The following is a 15,145-nucleotide window of genomic DNA, read 5'->3' on the forward strand; positions in this document are numbered from 1 at the left end:
GGTCCAGGAAGATCCCACATGCTGCGGAGCAACTAAGCCCGTGCGCCACAACTACTGAGCCTGTGCTCTAGAGCCCACGTGCCACAACCACTGAAGCCCGCATGCCTAGAGCCCAAGCTCCGCCACCGCAATGAGAAGCCTGCGCACCGCAATGAAGAGTAGCCCCCGCTCACCGCAACTAGAGAAAGTCGCACGCAGCAACAAAGACCCAATGCAGCCAAAAATAAATAATAAATAAATAAATAAATTTATTTAAAAAAAGAAAAAACCCATCATCAACAGTCTATTTAAGGAAGCCATTTAAAATCTCAAATAGCTTCAAATATTACACAGAAGCTAGCAATAAAAATTGCATCTTCCCTTGTTTAAAATAAAAGGGATGAGGGAATTCCCTGGTGGTACAGTGGTTATGACTCCACACTTTCACTGCCGAGGGCACGGGTTCAATCCCTGGTCAGGGAACTAAGATCCCACAAGCTGCACGGCGCGGCCAAAAAATAAAAAAATAAAAATAAATAAAAGGGGGGAGAGACTGGCATTAACCTTTCAGAGCCCACAGTTTTTCCATCAAATCTGTCAGATTAAACCCCATCTGCTTTTACTGCCACCCCCCTTGGTCTGGCTACTCATTACATCATCACTTGATTCCTATAACAGCCTCTTAAACTGGCATCTCTGCCTGTAGTCTTCTCACTTCCAATTAATCCTGCAGAACATTCTTTATAAACTACTGTCTCTGCTTTTGTTACATCATTCTCCTGCTTAAAAACCTAAAATGGTTCCCTGGTGCCTACCCCATCAAGCTATAAATGCTTTTCCTTGGCTTCCAAGGCCCCCTGTAATTTAGACTCACTGCACCTAGCCAAATTGATTTTCCTTCTACTACACACACAGCCTCTATTTTAATCAGGCAGCTCTCCAATTACTGCTGTGCATACTATGCTTCCCCCTGCTGGAAATATTCTGCTCAAAATTCTCCACTTATTCAAAATCTACCATTAGGCCGAGTTTCAGCTCAGGTCCTCCTTCTCTACACCAAGCTTTCTCACTCCTTCGATGCATGCTGACCTCTGCTCCTCATCAGGACCTCTTGTCCACAGGCATCCACTGATGGGCTCAGGGACGATGTACCATATGCAAAGTTTACTCTGTACTTTGAGAGGGTCTAGAGCTTTCCTCACATTGTCAGAAAAGATTTATGAACCCTCCATGCCCAAAACACAAACAATAACAAATTCACAAGGATCTCAGTGCTTTCCAATTTATCCATATAACTTGGGTAAACAACTTCACTTTGTCTCTCCAACTAGTTTTTAAGCTCAGTGAAAGTTAGGGACAAATCCTAATACTAGTTCTGAAAGACAATATATGGCAGAAAGCTAAATACCAAGATATCCAATAATAAACTTGCTTTAGTTATCCTCTCAAACGAAGACATCAGTAAAAAGAAAACTAGGATTTAATTTCCAAATCTCAGTTAGTGATACCTCCCAAGTTTTACATGAGCTCATTCACTTCTGGATCTTTAAAATATGATCTTTTGATATCCCATAAATCCAAATGAATCACTCATCCCCAAGTCCAGGAAACTAAAGCCCATCTACCTGTGCTTCTGGGGTCAGGATGAAATACTACCTGTGAGAAATGCTAAGCTACTACAAACACCATGTTAATATCCCAATCTCAGTGGAGGGGGGAGAAAGGAGAGAATTATATCCCTAACAAGATTGAAATCTCCATTATCCATGCCTTCAAAATATTTTAACACACATTTCAGTTCTAGTAGTCACAACAATGGCCTAATTCCCAAAGTCTTCCCAAGTTCATTTTGACCTAAGATTCTCTCAAAATAGCAGCAAATGTTGATTTCAGTCATCTTACGTTTTGTTTTTTTTTAACTTTTTTTCCTTACCTTTTTTACTTTTCAGTCAAAATCCTACCTAAATGGTAAAAAAGATTTGAAGATGAAGTATTTCTGCTGGTCTCAGGTTACTAAACTTGTACACATTTAAAATAGTTATTAGTTAAGGATTTTCTCATTCATTCAACACTTGCTGAGTGCCCACTACTGAATGAAATAAATAATAGTAGTTAAGTGCATGGAGTCTCTAAGCTCAACACACTTTGGTTCAAACACCAGCTCACGCACTTATTAGCTTGTGTGACCTTTGGGAAAGACATCTAATCTCATCAAGCCTCATTCCCTTTACCTGTAAAATTGAGATAACATCTACTTCCCAGGGTTGCTGTTAAAGATTAAGTGAGATGCTGCTGGCAACACACTTAGGATACTATTTATACATGGTACATAGTAAATCACCAAGCAATGACAGCAAATATCCTTACTGTGTCAAACACTATGCCATGCAAGGGAATACAAAGACATGATGTTTCCATTCCAAACAGGAAGACAGACTTGCATAAGGATGGCTTTTAAATTATTTACATTTTTTTTATTATTAATAAAAAGCAAAAGAACACAACACAATCCAATTCTTAAGGTTACCTTTTTCTTTCGCATCAGGAAATGTTGTGCTATCATTAGTGTTGTAGGAAAATGAGATGCTGTCGATTGAATAAGAAGACGTCTCCTCCTCTGTAAAATTCACAATCCAGGAAAAACCAGATCCAAACTGCACTGCAATTTTGGGACCATTCTGATCATCCCCACAGGAGCTTCCATTGTACTTTGCAGCACCAAGGTCTGAAATGGTTACAGTTTTCTAAAAGAAAAAGAAATCTGGGAGTTAGGCCCAAACAGGCAGCAATGAGCACAAGCATTTCCGAGCGGGGTGCCACTGCAGTTGACTTCACACCCCCCGTGGCCAGCCTGGCCCGTCTGTGCTGACCAGTCTCATATTCTTCAGCTACACACCAGTCCCTCTGGAAAAATCCATGCAAGTCTAAAAGGAAAAGGAAAACCGGCCTGAACTTCTGTTATTAAGTTGATTTTTTAGAAAAATCAGATTGTAAGCAGGCAGGACCTTAACCAAAAGAAATAAGAAGGCAAAAAGGATTGAGAGGATACCCCACCCCCCCCCAAAGGAGACTTTAATAGCAAGCTATTAAAAAAAGGACAAGCTTTGATGTTAGTACATGTTATAAACATTATAGAAGTAGTTAGACCTGAAACACCACACAGTCTTCAGATTATCTGCCCTTAACCAACTCCAAAAAGCCTCTGAAGAACTGATGAATTAAAATATTCATTCCTAAATAAATAAATAAAATAAAAAATATTCATTCCAACACTAAATACAATACCTTCAAGTGTACATGCTAAAATAGCTCCACAGAATTTACACGTTAAGTCAGTTAACATATGAAATCTTATTTGTATAAATGAATACAAAGGATAAAAAAAGAGTAGAAGTAAATTCCTACTATAAAACTCAAAGAAAAATAAAAATACTTACATTATGTTTGTCTGTGGTCTCATAGCGTATTGTGAAATTCATCTGCCATTTTGCATAAAGGCAAGTGGCATTTTCTGAATCTGTCAAATTAAGTTCCAATGCATAAGACGAGACAGCTCCTAGATTTATTAAAAAGAGTTAAGATTTTTAAATTGGACTACAAAAACATACATAAAATAAAAACAAGCTCTATCCAGCACTGAAGCTCAACCAGCTCTAAAATGAAACAAAGTATATATATATGGTAACTTGGCGATTATCTTTTGATCGAAATCCTGTTGATAAAGTTAGCAATACCCCTTTCCCAAAAAGTTTACTCAACATAGGATGCTTAGGTAATGGCACAGACTGGTGACATCTGTTTGCCTTTTACCTCCTAATAATCTTTTCCACACTCTGTGCCTTGCTAGTTTTGTTTTAGGCAATTATAGTTTACCTGTTAGGACTTTTGTTTTTTAAGGTAAATGAGGTGAAGGGGAAGCGTGGGAAGGGTGTTAAACTCCTGCTTTTCTCAAACCAGCTGGTGGAACTTTCTCTACATAAATAATGATAGATCTGATTTCTGTGGTCTTGCTGCTTTAAATCCTGTCACAAGCTATGTGACCTATGACACTTAGAAGTCTTGGCAAACTATTTTATTCCAATGTGAAAAAATGATGATGTGGGCCAGGGCTAAGCGTGTGTACCACATGACCAACAGTACTGCAAAGGTTGTTAGATCCATAAGCAAAAGGTTAATTTTTATAAATGCAGCGTTCATCATTTTTGTTTCATAATAAAATCCAATTGATTAGAAAGCCTAATTAATCTTTTGACATGGGACTTCCCTGGTGGCGCAGTGGTTCAGAAATCCACCTGCCAATGCAGGGGACATGGGTTTGAGCCCTGGTCCAGGAAGATCCCACATGCCGCGGAGCAACTAAGCCCGTGCGCCACAACTACTGAGCCTGTGCTCTAGAGCCCGCGAGCCACAACTACTGAGCCCGTGCTCCGCAGCAAGAGAAGCCACCGCAATAAGAAGCCCGTGCACCACAACGAAGAGTAGACCCCTCTCGCCGCAACTAGAGAAAGCCTGCGCGCAGCAACGAAGACTCAACACAGCCAAAACTAATAAATAAATAAATAAATAAATTTATTTTATTTTTTTAAATTAATTTTATTTATTTTTGGCTGTGTTGGGTCTTCGTTTCTGTGCGAGGGCTTTCTCTAGTTGCGGCAAGCGGGGGCCACTCTTCATCGCGGTGCGCGGGCCTCTCACTATCGCGGCCTCTCTTGTTGCGGAGCACAGGCTCCAGACGCGCAGGCTCAGTAGTTGTGGCTCACAGGCCTAGCTGCTCCGCGGCATGTGGGATCTTCCCAGACCAGGGCTCAAACCCGTGTCCCCTGCACTGGCAGGCAGATTCTCAACCACTGCACCACCAGGGAAGCCCAAATAAATAAATAAATTTATTTTTAAAAAAATCTTTTGACATGGACTTAAAGTTCCTTCCTACATTCTCAACCTGCTACCTCTCTTTTAGCAGAGAAACCTTTCAGGGACAGAAAAGTCTTGGGACTTTTCAGCTAACTTGACTCTGATCTTCTACAATAGGTTAAACATGGGGACATTACCTATTACATTGAAGAGCCCAAACTCAAAATACGATACGCCAGCAAACTCAGCAACAGCAGAAATGATGGGCCATCATCTAAGGATTTTCTTCACTGTCTCACGCATATACCCAAGGGGTGAGCTGTTTCCTGTTAAGATAGCTGCATAGCCTTGAATGATACCTGAGCACACCTGCGTCACCTACAAGTGGGGACACGCTCTAGACTACAGAGAATAAAGTCCTAAGAGGAATACCAAGAAGGCGTGCCTCAGCAACAGCTTTCAAGCTGTACACAAAGCTCTCGTCATGCTCTGCATGCTCCGGAGACCGGGCTGCCTCGCCAAGCCTGAATCTGATATGCTAAAGCTTGTGGTTGCTGACAATGCCTAAATGTATCGGCTAAGGCTCCAATAAGACCTTGTGAGGCCCAAGTAGGTTTTACAGGCTTTCTTTTCTCAGAACAATCTGGAATGGAGCTGGCATCATTGATCCAAGGCTACCCTGCAGTGGTGTTGAGAACTGCAGCTTAGAATTCTTCTAATCACCTGGAGGCCTGCTTTCCATACACAGTCTCTCTTGGCCTTGTTTAAAGTCCCTCGTTTTAACATATTCTCTTTGTGAATATTCAAAGCATTCAAAACTATCAGAAACAACCAAGAAAAGCCTGGCATGTATTAATCATTTTCTTTCCAAAGATATTAGAGTAACAGACAAAACAGTGTAAAACAATGATTAGTATCAACATGTGCTGGGGTGGAGAACTCCGCCCTATGGAGTAGAAGGCACAGGTGGTGGTTCACATTTGCCACTACATTAATATCAAAACAGCCTACTTGCCAACCCATAAATGAGAACTGAGAAATGCCCCGAGGGTCCAAAACATTCTGTTCTCATGTCTTCATAGCCCTTCTCGCTGTGAGAGCTATGCCTTCACAGGGCTTCCTTGGCATCCCGGTCTACATCTCCAACTGCACAGGGGCCACTTTTACTCAATGCCTATCACCTCAAACTCAACAATTCCACAATGAAAATCTACTCTTCGACTTCCTCCAAACGGAGCCCGCCTTCTCAGCCTCACTGGCTCGAAAGGAAAGGCAGGACCTTGTACCGACACTCAGGCTCAAAAGGTTTTGGGAATTACCTTCTACTTCATTCTCTTCGTTAAGTCCTATTGATTTTTTTTCCCTTCAAATTCCCTCTGAAATCCAATCCTTTGCCTTTTATTTCTACTCCAACTCCACCACCACACCCCTAACTTGCTACAGATACCTCCTAGCTACCCCTAGAACTGCTGTCAGATTAATGGTCCTTAAATACCTCTTCCTGGGGCTTCCTTGGTGGCACAGTGGTTAAGAATCCACCTGCCAGTGCAGGGGACACAGGTTCAAGCCCTGGTCCAGGAAGATCTCACATGCTGTGGAGCAACTAAGCCCGTGCACCACAACTACTGAGCCTGTGCTCTAGGGCCCGTGAGCCACAACTACTGAGCCGGTGCGCCGCAACTACTGAAGCCCGCGTGCCTAGAGCCCGTGCTCCACAACAAGAGAAGCCACTGCAATGAGAAGCCACTGCAATGAGGAGCTCACGCACCGCAACGAAGGGTAGCCCCCGCTCGCCACAACTAGAGAAAGCCCACGCGCAGCAACAAAGACCCAACACAGCCAAAAATAAAAATAAATAAAATAAATAAATTAAAAAAAAAAAAAAAGAATCCACCTGCCAATGCAGGGGACAGGGGTTCGAGCCCTGGTCCGGGAAGATCCCACATGCCGCGGAGCAACTAAGCCCATGCGCCACAACTACTGAGATCTGCGTGCCTGGAGCCTGTGCTCCACAACAAGAGAGGCCACTGCAATGAGAAGCCTGCGCACCATAACGAACCGCAACTAGAGAAAGCCCGTGCATAGCAACGAAGACCCAACACAGCCAAAAATAAATATAATAAAAACTTTTTTTTAAATTAAAAATTAAAATTAAATACCTCTTCTCTCAGGATACTTTCTTGATCAAAACCTTTTACTGGCTCCAAAATTCCCACATTAAATTTAAATTCCTCTGCCTGACTTTCAAAGTAATCTTTAATCTTGTCCCACCCTATTCCTTCAACTTCTCTCAAGCCATGTTCCCAGAACACACCCTTTAATTTGCCTGAACTTGTTCCCCTGGACCCATTCGCCATGCTCTAGTCAACCTCCCAGGCTTCTACTGCTCCTAACATTTGAAATCTACTTGTTCACCTCAGGAGGGATTTCACTCTTTCTCCCTGTCCCAATATCTGAAACACCCGCCACCCTGCCTTTTTGTTACAATTTCTGGCAAATATCCCCACCCACTACAACAGCTGAAAATGTTAGATACTTGCTTTCCCAGCCTCCCTTGTGGTAAGGATGGCACTTACTTATACTAGGCTCCATCCAGCAAAGGCATCCACCCCAGATTCTGAATAAGAGGGCGGTGAAATGCAGCCAAGAAGGGAACTATCACACTCAGATGGAAGTAGCTACAGCAGGATCAGGGTCCCAGGCAACAAGGCCAGAACAGCTAGTGGCAGTGGCCAGCAGTGCAAGCCGCAGGTTAAAGCTTGGCGATGGCAGTGCAGTTCAGTGGCGTGAGTTGGGGTACTGAACTAGGCTTTGGGGTATATAGTCAAGAGCTCCAGTAATTCTGAGTTACCTAATGAACATATTTTTATAAAGTAAAAATTTACTGATGTGTTACACACAGAAAAGTACACAGCATACATTCGGAAGGGATTTAAAGTGCACAAAGTATACAGCTCAAATAATTTTCACAAACTGAACCCGCTTGTGTCAGGAAACATTGTGTCAGGAACATTCCAAGTACTCTTCAAAGTCCCCCTGTTCCCCCTTCCAGTTACGATTTCCCTCCTAAGGGCGGCCGCCATCCTGTCTTCTAACAGTACAGTTTACTTTTGCCTGTTTTTCAACTTGATGTAAATGAAATCATTCACTATGCTCTCTTTTGTGTCTGGCTTCTTTCACTCAATATTATGTCTGTGAGATTCACCCATGCTGTTGTGTGTAACTGCAGTTTGTCATTTCTCTCTGTTTATAGCCTTCTTTCACTGCTTGTCTATGCTACTGCTGATGGGCATTTGGATAGTTTCCAGTTTGGTTCTATTACAAATGGACACATCGGTGAACACAGGTGAACACAGGAGTATGTGTATCTATTAGGTATGTGTCTAGGAATGAAATTGCAGGGTCAAAGGGTATGCACATGTCCCAATATCTTTTTAATAAATTCCTTTTCTGCTTAAAAAAAAAACAATGAGATTTTATTTCTGTTGCTTACAATTAAGAACCCAGACTGATAGGCTGTCCACTTTTCAGCAGCCATTTTCTCCATAAAGATTTCCTTGACTACGAAAGCCCTCAAGGAGCAGTCATAGTGCATCGCCCCACACTTGAGTGTATTTTATACACTATCATGAATTATTCATTTATTTTATGCCTGTAAATCCTGTCTCCCCTACTGTCATAAGCTCCAAAACAACAGTTTTCAACTGTTACTTCGCAACAAACTGATGTGCCATAGTAAATTATAGTATACAGCAAGTAATTTGTTAACTAATAAAAAAGTAACAAAGTCCATGAATGAATGATATACATGGGTAGATTCAAGATTCCCTTTTGATAAGGTCTCTGCCACTCATTTGAATTTCAATATGCTCCCTTAAACAGATGATCTTATCTATGCCACAGCCCATAGGAGTGTGTCTTTTATATGAATGTCATCCATCACAAATGTCATGGTGGGGGAGACCATGTTTATTACTTCCCTCTATCTCCTATCATTCCTAGTAGTGCTGAATACATATTAGATTCTCAATAAATACTGATTGATTAGATCAAGGTGAAAATACCATGCAATAACGACCCAGAACACAGCTTAATCTAATTACAGGAAGAGCCTTTAGCTCTTCCAAATCATGAACCCAACCTATCAGGCTTCTGGATACTCCCTCAACCCCCATGTCCATTTTTTGCAATAGATTTTGACATGAATTTCAAGCTAGGAATAATCCTTCTCCCAGAAATTAAGTTTATGGTTGAAACATTTACACTTTGGTAAAAAAAAATCTCCAGCAAGCCATTTTCATCCATATTGAAGTGTTTGATTTTCGAATAGCCAAACCATTTTTGTCTAAAAGGCTTTATGACATTAAAAAACCACAGCTGAACATATCCTAGAGTGTGTAATTATAGAGCTGACAGTTTATTCTCCAAAGAGAAGAAAAAGGCAAAATCAACTTTCTCAAATTCAAATATCCTCTTAATCTTGTTTCCAAAGAGATCATTTATAGGTTCTTTTAGAACTCAGAACAAACTCTGTTCTCCAAGCATGGCACGCTGCAAAAAGTGGCTGGGTTTTTATAAGTCTATTTGACCCAAAGTGTAGTTGAAAAATATACATTTGTAAACAATATGGGGGTGGGGTGGGAACATAATACTAGTGGTAAAACAAAACCAATAAAAAACAAACAATGATCTAAGAGGCAATATAATGGGACGATTAAGAGTCCCATCACTGGCACTGAAGAGCTAGAATTCAAATCAGGCAGTCCAATTTACTAGCTGTGAGACTCTGGGCAAGTTAACCTTGCTAAGAATTGTAGTGTGTACTTCTCCAATACATTCTTCGAAAGCATGAAAGCCCTTCAGAGCTAAGAGAACTCTGCCAAGCAAGTTAGAGATTCCAGCTTAAAAGTTTCCCTTCTAGTAAACACAGCACCTAAAGGGATCCTTCCCAAATTTTAGGTATGTCTACTTTCATCATACTTAGTTATGGACTCTTGTCCTCAAACTCATCAATTCAGAATGAGGTTGAGCAAAGGGTCTTAAAAACAAAAAACAAAACAAGCCAAAAAAAAATCAGGACATAGGCAACAATATCTATTTACTCTTTCTTTTCAACTCATAGGTCTGTTAAGTCAAATTGACTGTTCCTCAATTCCTAATATAAGTACAATTACCGCTTCGGTTTCTGATACTCTGGATTTCTGGTAAATCTCTTAAAAAATAAAAGTAATAATAGATTTTAAGCTATGAAATAATTTTTTTAAGGTCAGAGAGTGGGTAAGGAAATAAGACTCAACACCATTCAACTAATGGAAAGGGCTTATTGCTGAGTGCTGTTTGGCAGACCTCCAGAATTCTTTTGCAATGCACAGCAGGATACCAACAAGTACTTATAAAGTACACTTTTGGATCTGATGGGATTTCTGATCATTTTAACCTGAAATTATGATTGAAATGCTTTTGTCACTATAGGAGGAAGAGCAGTCTTCCTGCACCATGGAGCACCGAAGTCAGCTATAATGCTGTGAAATAATCCTTGATCACAAATTCCACTCGATGATATAGGGGAAGAAAGCTGCACTCATGGGGAATATGTGAATATCTATAAATCCTATCAGGTGTGATAACCAATGACTAATGGATGAATAATAAGCCTGTCCTTTCAAGTATCTTTATTAAAGCTAGAATAATTTCAGCAAAATCTTGAAATCAAAGTTATCAGTGGTAAGGCTACAGAAAAATCTCAATGCTTACTTTCTTGCTTTTTGATCACCTCCAAAAGAGAGAGATTGGTTCTTTGTGGAAACCTTATTCTCCTTTTCACCTAGGACTTCCTAGCTCCCCAGGTGAACCTCCACTACTATGTAGGTGTATGTGAAGGGGTACAGGTAAGATACTAGCATTATTGTATGGGATTATAGTTTAATAAGTTACTATCTGTACTGCTTAGCACTGATCTTGAAGTTCTCCAACAGAAAACACACACAAAATATCTTGCAAGACCTAATTTAAGGTTCACAGAAGAAAAAGGAGACCAAGTTGGTCTAGTTCACCGTTATATCCCCAGTGCCCACCAATGAAGACCCTCAACAAAAATTTACTGAGAGGTAACCATGTGCCACCTGGCCCTGTGCTAGGGAGGCAATGGGAAGTAACAGTACAGAAGACAGTCTCCACTCTCAGAGACTAAGACCACAGGGGAGACTTGACTATTACTGGGGGAAAAAAAGAGTGGGAAATAGGCTAGCCTAATAACCTAAGAGTTTGGGAAAGACAAGATTTACTCCTATTCCTCCAAATAAGTCACCTGGCTGGCCTCCTTCCAACACTCAGGTCTCTGCTCAAATGTCACCCAACAATGAAGGCCTTCTGACCACAAAATGTCAAGGAGGGTCAACCCCACCACCCACTGCCTATCGTCTGCTCTTCTTCCTCATTACCTGCCTCATTTTCTTCACAGTGCTTATCACTGAAATTCTATTATTTACCTTTTGGGCTGTCTTCCCCCACTAAAATGTAAGCTCCATGAGAGCAGGAACCTCATCTGTCTTCTCCATTGCTCTATCCCTTTCACCTAGTGGCTGGTACACAAAAGTCATTCCTTAAACAACTGTGGAAAGGCGGGACTCCGACCAGTGAAGTACACACTCAGGACACTTATATCAGGTTTTTTCCCACCCAGAAAAGCCTCAACCCTATAAAAACCAGATGTCAGACTAGTTACAGGAATCAATAACCACAGAAATCTGAAATCTATGATGCCACAAAGGGAACATAAGCAGTGATGCTAGGAAAAGTTTTTCATCCACTACTCTCTTTGTAATGCCTCTATACAGCTTTTCTTCATAAAGTTCTCTAGTCAGTTATAATTCATTCAAATAAATACCAGCATAGCTTAATCTCTGTGAAAAAGACCAATACATAGGCTCTGAGAATTCTTTTCTATATTTACTCTAGAGCAACTATTTTTAAAAGCTACCTGCTGCAGCTGGGATAGTGTTACAAAGTTACAAAGTGAAAACGGCCCAGCTGGAAGCTAATGAGACCATAAATTCAGGAACAGATCCTCCCTTCGTTGGTACCCTCTGCAGTAGTCAGGAACAGCATGAAATTCATAGCAGGTACTTTACAAATATTTATTGACTTTTCAAAAAACTATTCTTGGTATCCATTTTGATATATAAAAGTAACATGCAAAACCCACCAAGCAACTGAAGAATTGCTAAATTCTTAAGGAAAAAAAAAAAACACATGGAAGGAGTTTGAGCTCCACATTGAACCAATAGCTGGGAGCAAAAGCAGCTGTAGAGAAAAGGGAGTTTCCATTTCATCCTGGTACCTTTGACAAATCTGACCTACCTACATTATTAACTTTTACTTCTCCAAACCCTGTTCTGAACTTGAAAGTGGAGGGAATCAATCTTGGAAATCTTCCAAGAGAATGAATCTAGTTAGTCCCAATCAATAAATGGCAAACGAGCAGATGAGCTGATGGGTTCTTTTATGTGCTTCTTTTTGCCTGTTTATTTTCTGCAATGAGCAAGCACTGCTTTTGTAAAAACAAAACAAAAAAAAAGCTTTCATTAAAAAAAAATTTAATGACATGAAAGCCAACAAGACAATGATTTTTTTTTTCACTTTCTCTAAACAATAACAGTGTTGTTTGTGCAGATCCAATTGGCAGTGAACTACTGATTACCAGATGCCTTGGTCAGATGTGTTCTAGTCACTCATAAGGTGCTTTTCGTTGTAAACAATCCTCTCTTAGGGTCGCTTGGCCCTCAGTGAGTACTTCACAGGGGAGTTAAGGCTTCGAACTGTGTTTGAGCAAAGCCTCTGTGGCCCACTTTCAAGAAGGGCTACAGAAGAGTTTCCTGCACTATGTGCACAGCTGGACTCTCTTTTGGCATCAGGACCCCTTTACTTTATCCACTGAAGACCTCAAAGAGCTTTGGTTTATGTGAGTTACATCTATTGGTATTTGCTGTACTAGAAATTAAAACTAAGAAGTGAATAAAACACATCAGACCCATGAGAGTGGTGATGTCATCACACATTCATTCTATAGCCTCTGGAAAACTCCACTGTACTGATGAGAGGATGAAAGTGAAAAAGACAAATGTCTTAATATTATTCTAGAAATAGTTTTTATCTGACAGAACCCCCCCTCCCCGGAAAGATCCTTGAGAATCACTAGATTAGATCATCAAGACCCCTTCCAACGCCATGGCTCTGGAGCGAGATTTCTCATCTTTTGGCACTACTGACGTTTTGAGGTGGATAATCCTTTGTCGGGGGTGGGGGAGTGCTGTCCTGTGCATTGTGGGATGTTTAGAAGCACCCCTGGCCTCTTACCACTAGAGGCCAAAAGCAATCCCCAATTGTGATAACCAAAAATGTCTCCAGATATTGCCGAATGTCCCCTGGTTGAGAATCCACCATTCCAGGGTGTTGATTTTATTCTACTGAAACGTGAATTACAAAATGTGCACCTCTCACTGCCTTCTCAGGCCCCTAATATATCTACTTTCTCTCTATTCCCATCTGGATCTGTTCCTTCTCTTCTTTTAATAGTTCACAAACAGCAAGAGTCAGTGGTAGCAACAAGCGCAGGATTTATCAGTTCAGGAAGAGGTATTCTGGTCAAAGTTCACCTTTCAGGCATTAAAAGGCCTCAGGGACCCAATGCTTGGGGGTGGGGTGCACATAGCACCATCAGCCAACATTCAGCCAGTCATTCTTAGGACCTGGTAACAACCCAATCCTTAGGAAATTACCTACCCTCCTCCTCCGAAAACGAGGTAATAGGCCAGTTGTGTGAGAGGGAGGAAGAAATGCAGCTTCTGAAGGCAAAGAGGCAGTATACAAGACTCAGATATACCACCCCTCTAAAACCTCAACATCTGGGGACTTTTTTGTCAGGGTCTAGCTGGGAGGAAGTAACAAAACTGGTAAAAAAAAAAAAAAACCCACGATGTCCTCAGCACCTCCAAGTCAGATATTCACTCCCCACCAAAGTTCCTACTCATCCCTTTTAGTCTCCAGAGGCTGGGTCCAAGTTTTCTCCCCTGGAAACTGCCCCAGCCACCTTAGATCCCTTCCCCATCAAAACTCCAAGTACCAAACTCCAATCCATCATCATTCTTCACCTCTTTAATCACCCTTCCTTCACAGCGTCAAATTCCTACCCCCCGCCACCCAAGCCTCTCACTGCCCCTCAGAATCTACTCGTATCTGTTCCCCCCACTTACCCCAAGCTTTTCTCCACGCAGGCAGTCTCTTCCCTCAGTTTTCTCTCCCGCCCTACAGTTTTCCACCATCTTCAAAACTCTTGCCTGATACTAGGACCAGGACTCTAAATGTCTATGCCACCCCAGATTCTGCACGTACCGCCCCCTCCTATGCTCATCACTCCTTAGTATCTCCCCCAAGTTACTCTTTCTAACCCGATGCGCTCCACTCCTCTCTCTTCCCTACCTCCTCCCTCGGCGTCCACCCCCCCTTACTTGCCCCGTTATGGACCCTTCTCCCCTGCCATCCCTCGGTCGGGCCTTCTCTAGGTCATCGCTCGTCACCTCGGGCCAAGCGCTGAGGCCCAGTGTCAGTCGTTCAGCTTCTCAACCCCCTCTCCCCGGACCAGTCTTTCAGGTTGTGGCCTCTGAACTGGGCGCCCCGGGCCCAGGCTCAGGGACTAAGCAGGAGGGCCCGACAACTCACCCAGGACGAGGCAGAGCAGAAGGAGCCCGAAGCCCGGAACCGGGGCGAGGCGGAAGCACACCATGATCCCGCAGAGCAGGCTGCTGCGGCGACAACTGCAGCGACAGCAGAGAAAAGCCTCGCGGAACCGGGGCAAGAGCACCGCTGACCACCGACCACAACGCTGCAAAACCCAGGACTCGGCGCTTCAGCGCCGGTCATAAGACCAGGGGCGGGACTCTTTCTTGCCTTCACCCAATCACCGCGTTTGAAAGCGGCCGGGGTGGGGGGGGGGGTGATGCAGGGCCCGGTGGGCGGGGTGACCACGCCCTGGCTTTTTGGTTCACACTCATTCTTACGCTCCTAGGAGATGGGCGCGGACGGCCGTTTCTAAGGCTAAAGAGAAACGAACTTTTTTTTGGGGGGGGGGATAGATAGTAGAGATTATTTCAGTTCCGACTCCTTGAGGAAGGAGAGAATACTTTTGCTGGAGTAAAAATGGTTGCTAGGCATCGCAACGTAATACCTACAAAAATAATACATGATTATTCTCCAAACACTGTTGCCCATGCAGTTCATGTCATTAAAAGGACAAGGGAGCTAGAGGGTGATACAGAGT

The 15,145-nt window shown here is 42.3% G+C and overlaps 1 protein-coding gene across 3 annotated transcripts in view; it reads right to left on the reverse strand.

The window, feature by feature from the left end:
- The window catches only part of LAMP2 (lysosomal associated membrane protein 2), a 35,606-nt gene extending 20,860 nt beyond the window's left edge, over window positions 1–14,746 (reverse strand). For 2 of the 3 annotated variants that reach the window (XM_036839519.1, XM_036839520.1), the window contains exons 1-3: window positions 14,548–14,745; window positions 3,417–3,535; window positions 2,507–2,723 (exon numbers count right to left, since the gene is read on the reverse strand). In XM_036839519.1, coding sequence (XP_036695414.1) covers window positions 2,507–2,723; window positions 3,417–3,535; window positions 14,548–14,611 — 400 coding nt within the window. In that variant the 5' untranslated portion in view covers window positions 14,612–14,745. Of the gene's footprint in view, window positions 1–2,506; window positions 2,724–3,416; window positions 3,536–14,547 lie in introns of all 3 variants that reach the window. The other variant, XM_036839518.1, reaches the window with a different exon arrangement.
- Window positions 14,747–15,145: the final 399 nt, after the last annotated feature.

The sequence above is a fragment of the Balaenoptera musculus genome, chromosome X (genome assembly GCF_009873245.2).
Source record: "Balaenoptera musculus isolate JJ_BM4_2016_0621 chromosome X, mBalMus1.pri.v3, whole genome shotgun sequence".
NCBI lineage: Eukaryota > Metazoa > Chordata > Mammalia > Artiodactyla > Balaenopteridae > Balaenoptera > Balaenoptera musculus.